A 16,888-nucleotide genomic window follows, 5' to 3' on the forward strand; every position below is an offset into this window, starting at 1 on the left:
GTTGCCGTATGTATGTATGTAAGTATGCATGTTTGAATGTAGAAACCAGTTTGCTTCAAGCAGATGAACAGGTGTGAAGTTCGCCTAAGACCTGAGCAATATCTTAAGACTACACATTCTCCACAGTGTGTAAAGGGAGCATTTTGTTTCTATGGTAAAATAAATACAGATTGCATAAGCCTGCTACATGAACAAGAGGTTTGTTGCCAAGTAGTTGGGCCCATTCACTGGATATATAAAAGACTATGGAATACAATTTCTTCTTTTTAGTGTGAGATGGCTTATGGATTCTTAGAATTGTTTTATAATAAAGTGTAGCACCATTTCCTATTATGTACTGTGTATGGAGAAATTATGTGACTTATATTACCATATAACATGACTGCTACCATAATAGAATGATCAGTGCCAAGTTTTTCTATATATGTTGAGGTACTTAATTCCTATGTTCTGAGTACTTAAAGCAGGTTGGATATATGCAACCAGGTCTCATGACATACAGTTCATACTTTCCAATACATGTTTTTCTGAGGCTAATTTTATAGCTCCTGAATATTGCATTTCAGTGTCTCATGTGACAGACGATTATACTCCCACACAGGACTTCTTACAACTCTTCTCCGATTCAAACTGGTTCCTGTTGCCTCCACATCCTCCATACCAGAACCGGGCACACGCATTGGCATTGCGGTCATAGTACCATTTGACCTCATAGTCCCGGCACGGACCTGGTTCCAGGGTATCTTTGCATTTCTCATCTGGAAAAGAAGCAAGAGTGCAAGTCACTTGTCTGCTGGATTTACATCTAGTAAACAAAAATCCATTATGTTGAATTTAAAATGTAATTCCAGTTGAAAGATGGCTGGTTACCTTTCTATCTTTATTGACAGATAACTTAATAACTGGATTGAAAAAATCATAGTTCACACACATATTTGTGGAGGGGAAATGATGGCCCACCTTGTGTAAAGTTGCTGGGTAATGTGATGGAAGATTCTAGGCTTGGTGCAGGAGGAGACTCCGGCTGTGTGGGGGACCTGTGTTCAGGCCCATTGGGATGCCAGCGTGGCTCCTCAGGGGGCACATAGGGGAAGGGAGCAACTCCGCCATTGTACCACCAGGACTTCCCACTGTCCACTCTGCTTGTAGCGTCTATGCTGGGTCTTGCTGGATCTTCATAACCCCCAGGAGCTCCAGGCTGCTTTTCAGATTGACACAGTAACAGTAGGTTGCAAAAGATCTCCAAAGTCTTGCAGCAGCTAATTCCTGACACTGTCATGTTCAGTTCAGATCCAAATAAGTTTATCTATTATTTATTCCTGGGATGTGACATTAATATATGAGGTGATGTTTATTAGGATATTTAGTGATTTGTGAGTTTATGTATGCTAATAAAATCTCTCGTGATTCCTTTCAAGATTCCTCTTGTAATGCTTCATTGACTGCTAGATGGAGGTATTGCTCAGGTCCGGAGTCAGTGATGACTCAGACCATACATTTATTGAGGATTAGACTGATTAGACTGGGATCTAAGTCCACGCTCAAGTCAGTGGCGCACTTCCACATACCATAAGCAGCCTAACAGACGAACACATTTCACATTACCCCTGTGTGTGTCCTCCTGTGGTCTCCGGTAAACGTGGGCGTGTCCGTCCTCTCGGGCTGTTCCCGAGTCTCTGCCCACGGGGTATGGGTGCCCGGCGGGAGGTTGGAGCTGGGGAACCGGCTGAACTGGGCTCCGTCATTAGTCTCGCAGATTTTCTTGAGCAGCTGGCGCTCCAGAGCTGCGATGAGTCACAAGCGCGCACGTACACACACACACACACACACACATACACACACACACACACACACACACACACACACACACACAAGAACAACATACTGAAGAACTGGAAGTTCCCTGTGTAAACACCACAATACGTCCCAACAAAATTCTTCTGTGCTGGATCAGATGCAAAACCTTCCACCACAAGAAATCGGAACACCAAATCTTCCCAGAGGACACTCGCACACAATATTCCACTCGTGCACTCCACTGTGTAGCTCAGTGTTTACTTCAGTTTTCCAACAAAATACTGTACATTAGTAGACAGATAATCAGTTTGCCAAACTACTACCTTCTTTCAAATAACAGATATCAGGTGTTGAAATGGGTTTTCTGGTACTATGACATTTTTACATACGGTATAATCTTTTTGAGTGTATCCAAATGCATACCTGGCAGTGTGGCAAAGTCACTGATCAAATGAACATGCTCATCATCTGGGTCAGTTGCCATGATGTTGAGCTCCTGCTTGAAGTCCCCAAAGAACGGGTCACTCTGGTTGACAACCCCGATGACAAACATCTCAATGTTGGACAAGTGCGCCTCCCGGACGGCATCCTCCAGCTTCACCTGGTCGCGGGTGTCCGTCTGCCCGTCGGTGATCACCACGGCGATTTTGCGCACGCCCGGCCTGGCCGCCCGGAACTGCTCGTTGGCCTGCCGCAGGGCGCTGCCCGTGTAGGTGCCCTCGCCCAGGTAGATCATGCGCCGCACGGCGGACTTGACGTGGTCGCGCGGCGCCACCTGGGACAGGTTCACCACCACCACGTTGATGTGGCTGTACAGCACCACGCCCACGCGAGTCACGTCCGGGCTCACGGACACCTTGTCAATCAGGCCGTTCACAAAGTCCTTGACCACGTCGAAGTTTTCTGGGCCCACGCTCTCAGAGCTGTCGATCACAAAGACCAGCTCTAGGGGGCTCACTCTGCAGCGCACCCCACAGCCTGGGAAAGGGCAAGAGGCCACAGATGAAGAAAGAGCTCCCGTAATATATGGAATATTTAAATGAATAACAGTTCATGATATTTTATTTATGGAGGTTATTTAGTGCCGTAGTCATACATAACTGTGTGTGTGTGTATGTGTGTGTGTGGGGGGGGGGGGGGGGGCTTTAATCAGACAAGACAGTAGAGAGTGACAGGAAGCAAGAGAGAGAGAGAGAGAGAGAGAGAGAGATGGGGTGTGACTGGGAAATGTGACTGTGTGACTGGGTCAAACTCAAACCTGGATCCCTGTGGGCACCTGGACCCGAATATGTTACGGGCTCTATAAGCAGTTGCCCCCCCCCCCCCCCCTACTAAATCACTCCTATACTTTTACCAAAAGCCTCCAGTCTTAGAAATTGCAATACACCTCACAACTTACTCACTAACTCTAGGAACATAAAGAAGGAAGATCTAGTATTGTATTGAAGTTAGATGATGATTTTTCTTTCAAAAGGATTGAGCGTAGTTATCACATACCACATATTGACCGGACAATTTCAATGACCTCTTCTCTCTGTTGGATGTAAATTGGAATAGATTTGTGAAGAAATAAATATTAGCAATGGTCAACAAATATTAACATAATGACATGATCATAGAGTATATTAATAGTTTAAAAAGTATATGAATGCTTTACAGTCACTCACTGTCAGACCAGCCTCCCCCTTTTCTCCAACTCTGCCCTATAATAGAAGAGACATTTCTTGGCTTCAGAGACAGACACATCTTTACATTGAAGTCAACAGATCAACACTGAGCCCATCCCACTCTCTACTATGGGCAAATCAATATGAGCATGATGACCACTCTGAAGACAGACCAGTGATCAGGAGGGTAATGCAGCATACCACAGGTCCAGCTGACCCAGGCTCTCCATGTCCTCCTATGTCGCCCTTCTTGCCCTTCTCCCCTGGGAAGCCTCTGTCCCCCTACAGGCTCACAACAAACAACACATTATTTACATATTTATTTATTTACTTATTCATTTGGCTGACATTTTTTTATCAAAAGCGACTTTCACACGTCAATCATTATAAGGGCCAGTCGCCTCACAGCAACTCTGGCTACTGCATGCTTCAGTTCCTTAGCTACTATGTTACCAGAACATTTACATCAACCAGACATAACGAATGCTGGTACGGTGTGTGTACTGCAGGATGGCCACCTGGGCTTTGTCTGGCATGTCCTACCTTCGCACCTGTTAGGCCCTCTCCTGGAGGACCTCTTGGGCCTGGGACTCCCTGATAGCCACTATCACCCTGGAGTGAAGAGGACAACACACCAGGTAAACAACTATTAGTGCTTAGTAAGCAAAATGGTCGCAAGGCACACAACTTTAAGTGTCACCTAACTATTACAGTATGGTATTAGCAGGCAACTTCAAAGCCAACTCTTAAAAACATCATATTAACAGAGAGTGAACTCAGGACCATATTAACAAATAGGATCTTGACCTTTGGCCCTTGGATGCCTTCCCCAGGAGGGCCCTGTGGACCTGGTGGGCCCAACGGACCCATGGAACCCTAGAACACACGGATCAGAACACTTCACCTCATGCATTTTAGCACAGGAACCTATTTAGTACAGGAACGTATTTAGCACACAGTTTTATGCACAGTGGCATAAACAGCCAACCCATTTTACACCATATCACACAAAACACACAATATACTTCACATAACTAACTTGTGGACTTTCTCTTTTCTGGATTAAAGAGCAATAATGTGATAGGAGTAAAACAATAAAGGGCCTAACTATCAGGAGGAGGAAACACTGTGTAATACAGGATCTCACTAGATTGGACAATACTTTGCATAACATTCCCTGTCAAATGACTACATATAACTTCCAAGGTTTTTTAAACTATGCGAGAGCTGTCAGTGATATGCATATGATATGCTAATTGTGCTCATTGTGTATCCTCTCACCTTGGGTCCAATCTGTCCTGTCCCTGTTGCCCCGGGAAACCCAGGGAGTCCTGTGGCGCCACGGTCTCCCTGAGGGATAAAAAACATTTCCAAAAGAATTTTGATGCAAAGGTTTGACACCAAGACTGAATATTTCTTTCTATGCTACAGTATGTTTTGTGATTAAAATGCATTTTGCTTTTTTCCCCTAGCAGCTAGAAGCATCTAGAACTGATTAAAATAAAGCACTGATTAAAATTAAGGCCACCGAAGAGAAAACTTGAGTGTGCTAGATGGTTGACTTGCCTTTGGTCCTGGTAGACCTCTTCCCTCTGGACCAGGTTCTCCTAGAGGTCCCTTTACTCCTGGGACTCCCTAATAAGTCAAACATGGGATTTACCTCCAGTGGTTGATTATTATTAGTTAGTATTGTTACAACTAACAGACTTTCAAGTTGTAGCTGTTGTGGTGGAGCTAATTTTCAAAAAGGCTGCTATTACCTGTGGGCCAGGATAGCCCTCCCCTTTGGCCCCAGGTAGCCCAAGTGCTCCAGGTATTCCTCTCTCACCCTTCAACAGGAAGAACACATTCATCTAATCTGAGCACAGGGGACACTCCATGTTCTCATTAGGAAGGATAGATGGATGGAGGGATGAAAGCAATGGATGAACAGATGTATGTATATATAGACGGATGAACAGGTGGATGTATGGATGGATGAACAGGTGGATGTATGGATGGTTGTGTTCTGTTGCATACCTTCGGGCCTGCAATACCAATGCCGGGTTCCCCCACTGTGCCTGCAGGACCGACTGGACCCGAGTCTCCCTGGAGTTGTAAAGTTGTAAGTGAAAAAGTTGTAAGTGAAAAAATGGAAAATGCTGAACGTTGGATAACCCGATATTGGCAACTTTCATTTGCCATAATGCTGCGTCAAACAAAAAATATAATGCTGCCTATCGAGTTATTCTACACGGCATTTGCTTCCTTCCTAAATCTGCCAGACCATGAATCAAACCTCGAACAACTGATCAATACAAATCAACCAGGCACTGATAAAGCACCACAGTGTACCTTTTCTCCTGGTATACCCCTCCCTGGAGGTCCCACGCTTCCTGGTGGACCAGGAGAGCCAGGGCTTCCCTAGTCAGATATCAATGAACATTATTAGTAATTCAAACAAATAATCACATACAAACAGACATCATTAACTATTTAAACTTAAATATATAATAGAATTAAATATCAAAAAACATCATTAGTAGCATAAACAAATAATCAAGAGTGAGTGGCTTTTAAACTGACTGTTGCTTGCATTGCATTAAATTGCATGAGGACACTAAGCTTATATTTCCCTTCTATATCAGTAGAAATTACTGTAAAATGTTTTTCTTTTACATCGATTCTTTGTTGACACCATAGTGGTCATCGTGGTGCTCACCTTCGGTCCTGCAGGCCCGGGAGGCCCCGCCCCCCCAGGCTGGCCTCGTCCACCTCTGTCCCCTCTGTCACCCTGCAGGAGTCAGCTACAGTTAGTAAACAGGACCAGCAGGACATATATTTCATTGCCTTTGGGTCAACATTTCTATTTCGATGCTTGAAAAACCCAGTGAAATGCTCTTAAAGGCTGTTCTGTTTTTTTGATGGTATATAAGCTTGGTTGTTGATTGGCCGCTGTGGAAAATTCCCTACCCATAGCACTAACAAGGTCAAGGCCAAGGCATGATGTGGTTTATTATCCACAAGTAGGAAATTCATGTGGTCACCATTACACGCTCCATTGTTAAAAGAGCCTACTGCATAACAATAAAAACAAATACAAAAGCATTTAAACATAAAAGAACAAGGACAAGACAGACAAAACAGTAAACATTGAAGAAACACCTCTCCTGTGACCTGTGTGTATCTGAAATGTAAATCCACATCATATATTTTGAAAAAGGACTAAAATAATGACTAGATACAGCAGACGGCCAGTGTACCTTTACTCCAGGTGAGCCCCTTCCAGGTGGGCCATCCTGCCCTCTAGGCCCAGGTAAGCCTGGATCACCCTGACAACGATACAAATTACATGAGAAATCCTCATTTATTAAAACACTCACACTATTCACAGCTCAGCAAGGACAAATACCAGTAGTAAATGTACAGTAAAATAACACGCTAAAAACATGTTCAATACGAATCCACTATGACTCTCTGTAGGTGATGAAAGTGAACAGATGATTCCAGCCTTCCCAATATTCCCACATCACTCTCACATTATTCCCAGAATTCCCACCTTTGGCCCTGAGGCCCCATCAACTCCAGGGATGCCAGAGGCTCCAGCCAAACCTGGTAGACCAGGCTCCCCCTGGACAAGAGACATTAAAGACTTAGACCTGCGCAAATCCAGATTTACAGATCGGCAAACCAGATGATTAGTTTATGCATCACTTGAGAAAAGAATGGTGCTGTATATCATATGGACTGCAGCTCTGCCAACAAGCTCAGATATACAAAAACATGTTTCCAACACATTAATGTGTATGTAAAATAATATGTGGCATTCTGCTATTGTATTATAGGTTATGTGAATAAATAAAATGGTACTTTTGGACCAGGATTCCCAATAGACCGCTCTCCAGGGAGTCCGGGTTCACCGGTGAAACCTTGGTTTCCCTGACAACACAATGTGTCAAAACAATTTAGAACACCACATCCTTACCACACATAAAAATCAAACTGACTGTATGGATAAATCAACATCTAGTGTGTGTTTACAGTAAACACACACACATACACTACACCACACACCACACAACTGAGTACATACTGTATGTAAGAGAACATTAAAAATGCAAAGTCACAGCAAAAAAAAGCCCCTAATTAATCTTACAAAACAACCGGATACTTGACAGAGAAGTCTTACCTTTGGTCCCATAATCCCCAGGCCTGGAGGCCCCCTCGGACCAGGTGGGCCTAATGGCCCTTGGTTGCCCTTGGGAAAGGATGATACAATTATCATCAATACCGATTATTACATATTAATCCTAACATATGTTTGCTGAAATGTGTCAACCACTCTTGATGAGTTGATTCTGTCAAACCTTCTCTCCTTGGATTCCCAGTCCAGGAGCTCCCACTGGACCTTGAACACCGGGGGGTCCTGCACCTCCCTACAGCAACACAATCCATTAATGTACCTTCACAACCTCCCTACAGCAACACAACCCATTACCTTTACAACATCCCTACAGCAACACAACCCATTACCTTCACAACCTCCCTACAGCAACACAACCCATTACCTTCACAACAAGCTGGAAATACTAGTTGACTGCTGCGTACAACACCGACTAGTGATTTTAATAGTTGACTAGTTGATGTAACCCCTAACAGGATTCATATAGAACTACACATCACCTCATGATATACTCTACCTTATCACCTTTGCTTCCAACTCCTGTTTGACCACGGCCACCCTTGGGGCCCTCGTAGCCTCTTTCCCCCTGTGACATGAGCAATGACAGATGCGGGTGTGGGGTGAGTGAATCAGTTTCAGATATACAGTACATACTGTACGTATCTAATACAGCACTTCAATGAATATCATGTCACTGTATTTTTATTCTCTTTCATTATCATTAGACATTATTATTTTATTATTAGACATTCTTATTATTTATATTTTTGCGGCTTTTGTGCCTTGTGACAGGAAGCAGGTGCCAAGTGGACACTCTCCGGGCACTTACACTTGAATGTGGTATGGACACTTTATCCACTTGCGCCACAGTGTGTGTGTGTGTGTGTGTGTGTGTGTGTCTGTGTGTGTGTGTGTGTGTGTGTGTGTGTGTCCCACATGTCATTCTGACTTTAAAGGTCTGTTTACTACTCACCTTGGGTCCGGGTAGACCCTCACCTGGGACGCCTTGAATGCCCTGTGGCCCTGGTGCTCCCGGGGGGCCCTTTAAACAGACACATTATCACACAGTCATTCACTCACCTTCCTCAGAGGGTATGCCAAAGTCATAAACTAGGCTTACACTATGTTTTAGTTTGATGCTATTTCTATGCAAGAAACCTCTGCTGACAAGAAGACTACAGAAATACATCACGAGGGTCGATTGAGAATACAAGTAGAAAAGTCAATACTGCTTTTTGAAAGAATGTACAGTTTAACTTAGAATGTTGAATATTTTTCTACACAGGGCAGTGGGTCTGTGGCCTCATTTTAAGTTGAGAATATCTGGCGAGTCCTGAAGTTAAAAAGGTGTCCAGATGTCGGCTAATCCTTCAAAAATTGCAACTCAAATCTTGATGTGGTACCGCTGTGTAATTCTTGCAAAATACCTCTGTGGTTCATGAGAAAAATGATCTACCATTACATCTGTGACCCTTGTGTGAAGAATCCATTCACACTCATGCCAGGTTCCTATCCACATAAATAAGAATCTGACAAAGATATGAAAAGGCAAGTTTTAACTTACTGCTTGACCTGGCTGTCCAACCCCTACAAGACCAGCAGGTCCTGGCCGTCCTTGGTTGCCTTTGTCACCCTGAAATCCACCATGGAATAAAATAAAGTTAAAGTTGACTGGTATTTCACAGACGCTTTTATTCAAAGCGACACGGACTCGCGGCGGCGAGTTCTGGAATCAAACCCAGGTCGACTGATTGACAAGCCATTGCTTCACCCGTCACAATGCATTGCATCAGCACATTACATTGCACAGTTTATATCTCTCCTCTTTGGGCACATATTAAAAACTGTTAGCAAACATTGTGTATGCATTAAGCATGGTAGTGTTCACTTCCAAATGAGTGAATGATAACTACTATAAATGATGAATGTTAAATAATCTTGGTAATGTGTTCTTGTAATGAGAGATACAGCATATATGGTTAGTGTAATAAAAACTATGCCCTGACCTTTTGACCTGGGAATCCTATGCCAATGTCACCTTGTAGCCCAGAAGCACCAACAGGTCCCCGATCTCCCTGGAATAAGATAAAGAGGCCACAAATTGAACAGCAGCCTCATTAAGCTCTTATAAATGTGCTGTAATTTCAATAAATACATTATTATAATATTCTGTTGTAAAAATAATGCAACAACAATTTATGTAAAGCGACCTTGGGTTTGAGAAAGGCGCTATATAAAATAAACGTATTATTATTATTATTATTATTATTATTATTATGTGTTTTACTGTTTCTACTAATAATAGAATGATCTAAAATGGCATACAAGGATCATGGGAAAATGTGTCTGGCTTATGGTGCCATTTTAATGTCACAGATTGTTTATGCAATGATCATTCCTCAAGAGTTATAAAACTGTCTTGTGGTCAAAGTGCCCCTTGTTCTGTCATACAACCTCCCCCACAGAAATATCACATTCAAACTGAGACGGCTCCATTTTGAAAAGGTCATAAGTATTCTGGAAGCCCAGACAGTGTGAAAACAGCCATGCCACGGACATAGACAAACGAGGGAGTGGGCACTTTGGCAGTCTTTGTCTGCCTGTATGTGTGTGTGTGGGGGGGGGGGGGGGGGGCTTTAGCTGGCTGAGGTTCAGCAATCTTAATTTGGGCCCTTACGGGCGCGTGTGGGTGGGTGGGATGGGGGGGGGGTCTTACTTTAGGCCCTGGGAGTCCCTCTGGGCCTTGGTCGCCTGGAGGGCCCAAGTGACCCTGAAGTTGAAATGACAAAAATAAAACATCAGTTGTCATGAATGGCCAATGGCCAATAAGACACAGTATACAATACCTAATACATCCTGAAACATACACTACCAGTCAAACGTTTGGACACAAACTTTTGACTGGTAGTGTATAACTCAAACAAATAAAATTGGTGTGAAGTACTTAAGTGATGTAAATGCCTGATGTGTGATGAAGGTAGGGCTGTGCTTTCAATATCGAAATATCGATATATCGTATTCGTATCGCCACTTGCGCAATATATCATATCACTGCTGCCGCCAAATATTTATATTTTTATTAAAGCATTAGGCGATATTTTTGCAATTTCTTGTAATTATTTGTCTGCTGAATTATCAGTATCATGTGATCTACATATAGATAGATAGATAGATAGATAGATAGATACTTTATTGATCCCCAAGGGGAAATCCAAAGTCTCAGTAGCATACAGACATCACACACAACATTCACTGCCAGGGTGGTTCCAGCTCTATGTTTACATTTTCAGTTAAAGGTATTGCAATATGTCACAATATGTATTGTATTGCAATATATTGTGATGTATTGTATCGTGATGTGCATCGTATTGTGAGGTCCTTGCCAATACACAGGTCTAGATGAAGGTACATAAACAAACCAGTCATAGTACATAACATGGCTGAAATGTAAACAATACAATGTGGCTGCATGGGGTACTGTGATCTGCAGCCAACACACCACACCCTCCTCCAGTATTTGCCTCCTTTGTCTAATATTGGCAGCTCATCAAGGTCTTTTTCTCCCTCCAGAGAAGGCAAAGGCATAGCAATCCTATTGTGGGTCTTTCTATCAACTGAACAGCTTGTATTGTGTTCTTATTCCACAAAAAATACCAGTACATCAATGGAGCTTGCACAGAAGTCCTATTTGTAGTAGTATAGATTGTACCAGCAGTAGTGGGGGTATAGTAGCAAAGAAGTAACAGCAATGTAAGCAGTAGTAGTAGTAACAGGAGGGGCTGGGTGTCTCTAAACTCTCAATAGCTCATCACAGCAAAACAGTCGCTGTCATCATGCCAATGCTGGAGGGCAAAGTTGAGCTGTGCGACTCTGCGCCTGGGCTAATCCCTCGGCACAAAGTCCACTCCTGAAAAACAAATAATATCCTGCAAGGCTGGATTCACTGCTTTAGATACACGTTAGCCTCCGGATTAGCTTTAATCCCTAATTCACATTCCATAAGTGCACAGGCGGGGAAGAAGACTCAGCTCCGTATACATTTCCCTTTTTGGCGAGGTACTCTTGTTTTGGTTGTTACAATCGGGATTAATAAAGATGTTGTAATCAGTTTATTCAGATATACTTCACTATACTTGAAATTAGCCTTCTGTTCAGGATATAACCAGAACATAAACATGAATATCAAACCATAGCAAAATATTGCTAATTAAATTTCCCTGAAACATAAACATAATTGGCTCCCTAATAAACAGTAGAAACACTGATTATTATTTTGTATCACAATATTAATAAAAAAATAATAATCCCTTATCCCTCTGTGATTAACCTTCTTAAATGCACAATTCAGGACAAGACAGACATACTGTACCTGCTCTCCCTTAAATCCCCGTGGCCCAGACAGTCCCATCAGGCCCTGTGAAAACATTGCCATGGTCCAGTTAGTCTCTGCACAACTGGTCCCAGGCTACATATGGACTGTAGTGTTGTGTGTGATGGAAAGGTCTTACCGTGTCTCCTTTCACCCCCGGGGCACCGCAGTCCCCTCTCTCGCCCTGCAGCATAGTTCACACGAAGTCACGTGATATCATGATCAGCCACGTAAAGTGGGAATGAGTGTAAATGATCACTACTGGTTATCCTCTACGGATGTGAGCAGGGGCTGAGGTATGTATGGGATCATACTTCAGCAACCAGGACTTAATGATGTTAATCAGTGGTGTGCCTGCTAGATTAATGTTTATGATGATGCTTACAGTCATGATGGACTAGTCTGATGGATACCTGAGGAACACTCCATTGATCAAAGATACATTACCTTATCACCTTTAAAACCTGACGCCCCCTGTTGATACAGACAAAAAAAAAACAATGCACAAATTATCGACAACATCCGATTATATACTAAATAAATATTGAATGAAAGACTGAAACCAATTGCTATGTTTACAGTTTACAGTTTACCTCTTCGCCATCGATGCCAGGCCTGCCATCCACACCAGGCGGCCCCTGGAAGCATATGACACAGGAGAGGCACAGACAGCAGATGTTGATGAATCCACACACACAGATACCCACTCAGCCAGTCAAGCAATACACAAATCAACCCATCCATTTGTAGGGCAACTAACCAAGCAATCAGTTAACCAATCAACCAATTAACCAAACAATCAATCATCCAAACAATCAACTAACCAACCAACCAGCCGATCGGTCAATCAATCAATCAAACAATCAATCAATCAATCAATTCAGATATGTACTCATACCATTGAGCCCTTTGGCCCTGGAGGCCCATCATATCCTGCGTCTCCCTTTTTGCCCTAAATGTAGAGGGAAATTGGTAATTCATTTACATACATAAGCACTAATCTCTTTATAAGGCTTGACAACATTTATGACAAGTCTTTTCAAATGGCTTAAATTATAAATTATTATTGAGAAATGCAGAATATAAGTAAAGTGCTAAATTCAACTGATGGAATTTGAACTCACTGGACTTCCTGCCAGGCCTCTGTCTCCCTTCTCACACGCACACACCAGAGGTTGTGCCTTGAGACACTAACATGTCACGGAATAATGGAGTTAGTTAATAAAGTTACATTAAAGTTAGAACTGCCAACCTGCTGAAAGTATTTAAAAGATTGTAGATTTGTGATACTTTCTGATGCAATAACGTTGTAATGAAATACTTACACCCTCTTTAGCAATGGCACTCTGTGAAAACAAAAATGGACAACATGCTGATGAGTATGCCTGCAAAGTATCTTAGAGTAGGCCTACACTACTTGCAAAGTATCTTAGAGTAGGCCTACACTGCTTGGAAGAAATCTAGCAAGGACATAGTGAATGATTTCCCCCTTCTTCCCTTTCCCCTGCCAAGCAATGACTCCCAGTAAAGACCCTCTGTTTAGGATGGAAATGGGAAATGTAATGCCATTCAGTTTGTACTTCAACACAGTCCCCACTATTGTCTGTCTGTAGACAGGGCTTAACCCCCAGGGCGCTGCCAGCCACTTGTGTGTGCATATGTGGAAAATCTTCTGAGGCACACTTTCATTCAGGCATTGACAAGTGACCTTCCTCTGGGGACACCCAGCTGAGATTTACGCGAATTGTGTTCCATACAGCAGACAGACAATAGCAAGTGGGATTTTTTATTTATATCGGTTGCTAATGTGAAGTTATTTGCCTTGTGATCGAATTTTCCGGTATAAATCTCTTACACTTTATGCTGTCTCTATAGCGTCACGCAGGCATCCATCTGGAATATTCCAAGATCATAAAGGGGCACCAAAACAAATGCCTCTGATAATCAGGTCTGCCTACATAGTTCTGTTGGCTAAAATAATGTATGTTATTTGTTGTGAATATGAACTTGCAAAGTTGAAGTTAGAAGTTAGTTAGTCAAGAGAAACACTAGTTACCCAAACACCAAGTCCTCAAAGGCAACACTATATCTTAAGACAATGGACACTGGTAAAGTCCATCAAAAACCCAAGTAACTGCAACAGGTTCTGTTATCCCCAGGAAATGTGTGACTTGATGAAGGTAGGCTAAGTAAGCACACAACGTACCACACAACCATGGCCCCCATCCTGGCTTCATTTCATTGGTTCATTCTTTTGAACCTGTAGTGATGGTGTCCTACCACCACCTTATAGTACCACCCACAGCCAAGATTTCAGCAGTGGTTAACAAAACGTAGAGGTCTCAAAGCCAGGAATCCACTATAACTTTTTTTGATTTGATGGTGTCAAACAATGGGTGTGTGGACTCTACTTACAATCTCCTTGAGAAGAGTCTCCTCCAGGTTGGCCTCTGTGAGGGAGTGGACGTACATCTTGGCAGGAGAGCTGGCCATGGAACGCAACTTGGCACTACTCTGGCTCTGCCGCGCCTGGTCCGAAAGGCCGAGGGCAAAGAGCTTGATGCCGCTGCCCTTCGCCTCGGCGGATGCCGCGATCACGTCCGGGTTCCTGGGGTGGTCGGAGCCGTCGGTCATGAGCAGTGCCACGCGCACGCTCTCCGGCTTGGTCTCCTGGGCGAAGAGCTGCGTGGCGTTGGTGATGGCGTAGGTGGTGTACGTGCCCTGGCCGATGTAGGCCATCCTGGCCACGCTCTGCAGGAAGTGCTCCAAGCTCTGCCAGTCGGAGAAACGCTGGTCCACGAATACGGTGCTGCTGTACTGGATGGCGGCCAGTCGGATGTCCAGTTCCCAGCCGCTCGGTTGCAGCTGCGCGACCCCGCGGCTGAACGTGTCCACGAAGGCCTTCTGCCTCTCGAACAGGAGGTGCTTGGCGCTCTCCGAGCTGTCCAAGATAAACGCCAGCTCCAGGGGACACACTTGACCTGCGAGGAGTTTTAATGTGGGAAGACGGCCCCCAGGGGAGATGAGAAAATTCAAAAACTCCAACTACTGTATGTTGTGGCTAAGAAGGAATGAGAGTGACCACACACTAACAGTCCACTGTGTCTTACTACAAAGACTTTGAAATGTCATAGCAGGGGACGATATGTAGGAGTGCACAAGTATGTGCCAGTGTATGATATCCAGTCCAGTCATTATATACACAGATACTTCAGTGCCAAGTTCCTAAGACTACAAAGTGTTTCTAATTTTAACTAGGACAACAAAAGCAAGTAACAGAGTAGGAAATATATTAGATCAGTCATTTCAATTGAAATGTGCAAAACTCATTATATCTTCATAGAAAAGTATTATATCTTCATAGGAAAGTAACAATCTTACCCCTGCTATTGCCTCTTGGTCCCGTGGGTCTCCTCTGGCCCCTAGTCTTAGGTGAAAGGGCCAACAGTACCAGGAAGAGCAGCATGACTTTACCCATGCTGTCTAATATCACACGGCCTGGTCTTGGACACACAAATATATACTGATGGGTTTCCTACCCGATGACAGACCCAAGTAAGGGACAACTATTTGAAACTGCTTTCAGAATACTAAATATATATATATATATATATATATATATATATATATATATATATATATATATATATATATATATATATATATATATATATATATATATATATATATATAACCTGAACAAAATCATCTTTAAGGGTGAACAAAAACATTACAAGCAGTACAGATAGTGATTTTTGATTGGTTAAGAATAAATCCGCTTGTGATGACCTGGCACTCATATCATCACATATGGTTTTACTCTCCAACAGCACGTTCTTGACCCATGGAGACAGCTGTCGTCAAATGCCTCATCATGTCAATCATTGACTTTTGAGGTATTTGGCTTAGGCTACTACGTGAATAGTGGGTTTATTTGACGCAGCATTTAACTGTAACTTGCTGTGTCAAAAGTTAAACATTCATCACAACATATTAAAGTTAGTTGAAGCCAGTTGGCAAAACTGTCGTTTTTAAAGATAAGTCATAACCCTCCCACTCTGTCCGGCGCTTGAAAAGTCATCAAATGATTAAAACACTTAAATAGAACGCTACACTTGTGAACAGTAAAAGAAGAGTACTGTATGCCACACACACGCTACACTTGTGAACAGTAAAAAAGAGTATGCGAATTATTAGTTTTTCAAACAATAAATGTCGTGTGAGCATATTCGTCATCTTTTGACCTTTCCATTTTCGATTCCCCAAATCTGCCTGCTTTAATTAAATAATATTTCACTTCTGACTTCTAAAATACATAAATATTGCATTCGCAACCATGCCGCGTAAAGAATGTGAGGTGTGGAGATTGTACAGTGGTTAATTGCTTACCTTTACTCTCATTAAAACGAAGTTGTAACTCATGTAGTGGGTTGTGCGTGCAGCTGCTGCTCCATTACAGGTTTTAGTGCGCTGATTCTCAACGAAGAGGAATTATCGTCCCAATGGGATGGAGCGCTTTTTTGAGGAGGGTCGGCAAACTCCACGAACTATTATTAGATAAACCTCTGTCATCAACAATCGTGACATTATTCATTATAAAGGCGTAAATTTAAAGGTAAATACGGTTTTAGCATGTCATTTTTGAAAAAAAAAAAATGTTTGCAGGGCAATATAGCCTAGCCTATATTGGTTACAACCCGTTCTTACAGCAACAGCAAATGACTACTGCAGTGTGAAACCAGATGTAGTTGTTGTGATTGTTCCTGTTGGAGATTATTTGGATGGGGCAGGCAGACTACCCCTCTTTCCATTCCAACTTGAAGGACGCCTACGAATTTGAAAACCAGTCATGGTCCCCATTGAGTACTTTGGAGGAATTGCTCAACATTGTTT

At 42.9% G+C, this 16,888-nt stretch overlaps 1 protein-coding gene across 2 annotated transcripts; it reads right to left on the reverse strand.

Annotated features, from left to right (window-relative positions):
• Positions 1 to 291: 291 nt before the first annotated feature.
• Positions 292 to 16,712, reverse strand: col28a1b (collagen, type XXVIII, alpha 1b). 2 transcript variants are annotated; one of them, XM_042108082.1, is made up of 35 exons: positions 16,385 to 16,712; positions 15,377 to 15,493; positions 14,411 to 14,976; positions 13,321 to 13,341; positions 13,120 to 13,185; positions 12,894 to 12,947; positions 12,589 to 12,633; positions 12,443 to 12,469; positions 12,135 to 12,179; positions 11,996 to 12,040; positions 10,343 to 10,396; positions 9,633 to 9,701; positions 9,191 to 9,259; positions 8,600 to 8,668; positions 8,144 to 8,212; positions 7,811 to 7,879; positions 7,633 to 7,701; positions 7,314 to 7,382; positions 7,003 to 7,074; positions 6,707 to 6,775; positions 6,166 to 6,237; positions 5,799 to 5,867; positions 5,484 to 5,552; positions 5,225 to 5,293; positions 5,031 to 5,099; positions 4,746 to 4,814; positions 4,272 to 4,340; positions 4,008 to 4,076; positions 3,666 to 3,746; positions 3,465 to 3,500; positions 3,295 to 3,331; positions 2,221 to 2,775; positions 1,606 to 1,784; positions 961 to 1,198; positions 292 to 758 (listed from the first exon to the last, which is right to left on the reverse strand). In XM_042108082.1, exons 2-35 carry the CDS (start codon positions 15,471 to 15,473, stop codon positions 586 to 588), a joined length of 3,498 nt encoding a protein of 1,165 aa, XP_041964016.1. In that variant the 5' UTR covers positions 15,474 to 15,493; positions 16,385 to 16,712; the 3' UTR covers positions 292 to 585. The 2 variants fall into 2 exon arrangements, with proteins under 2 accessions (XP_041964016.1, XP_041964015.1); XM_042108081.1 differs by having other exon boundaries at positions 15,377 to 15,498.
• Between the last annotated feature and the right edge of the window lie 176 nt (positions 16,713 to 16,888).

This window comes from Alosa sapidissima, chromosome 10, assembly GCF_018492685.1.
Source record: "Alosa sapidissima isolate fAloSap1 chromosome 10, fAloSap1.pri, whole genome shotgun sequence".
In the NCBI taxonomy this organism is placed as follows: Eukaryota; Metazoa; Chordata; class Actinopteri; order Clupeiformes; family Clupeidae; genus Alosa; species Alosa sapidissima.

Coding starts and splice junctions, on each gene's coding strand:
- col28a1b (XM_042108082.1), bottom strand. CDS start 15,473: ATGGGTAAAGTCATGCTGCTCTTCCTGGTACTGTTGGCCCTTTCACCT. Junction 6,238..6,706: donor GGGGCTCACCTGGAGTAAAG/GTACACTGGCCG, acceptor TGACTCCTGCAG/GGTGACAGAGGGGACAGAGG. Junction 4,815..5,030: donor GAGGTCTACCAGGACCAAAG/GCAAGTCAACCA, acceptor TTTATCCCTCAG/GGAGACCGTGGCGCCACAGG.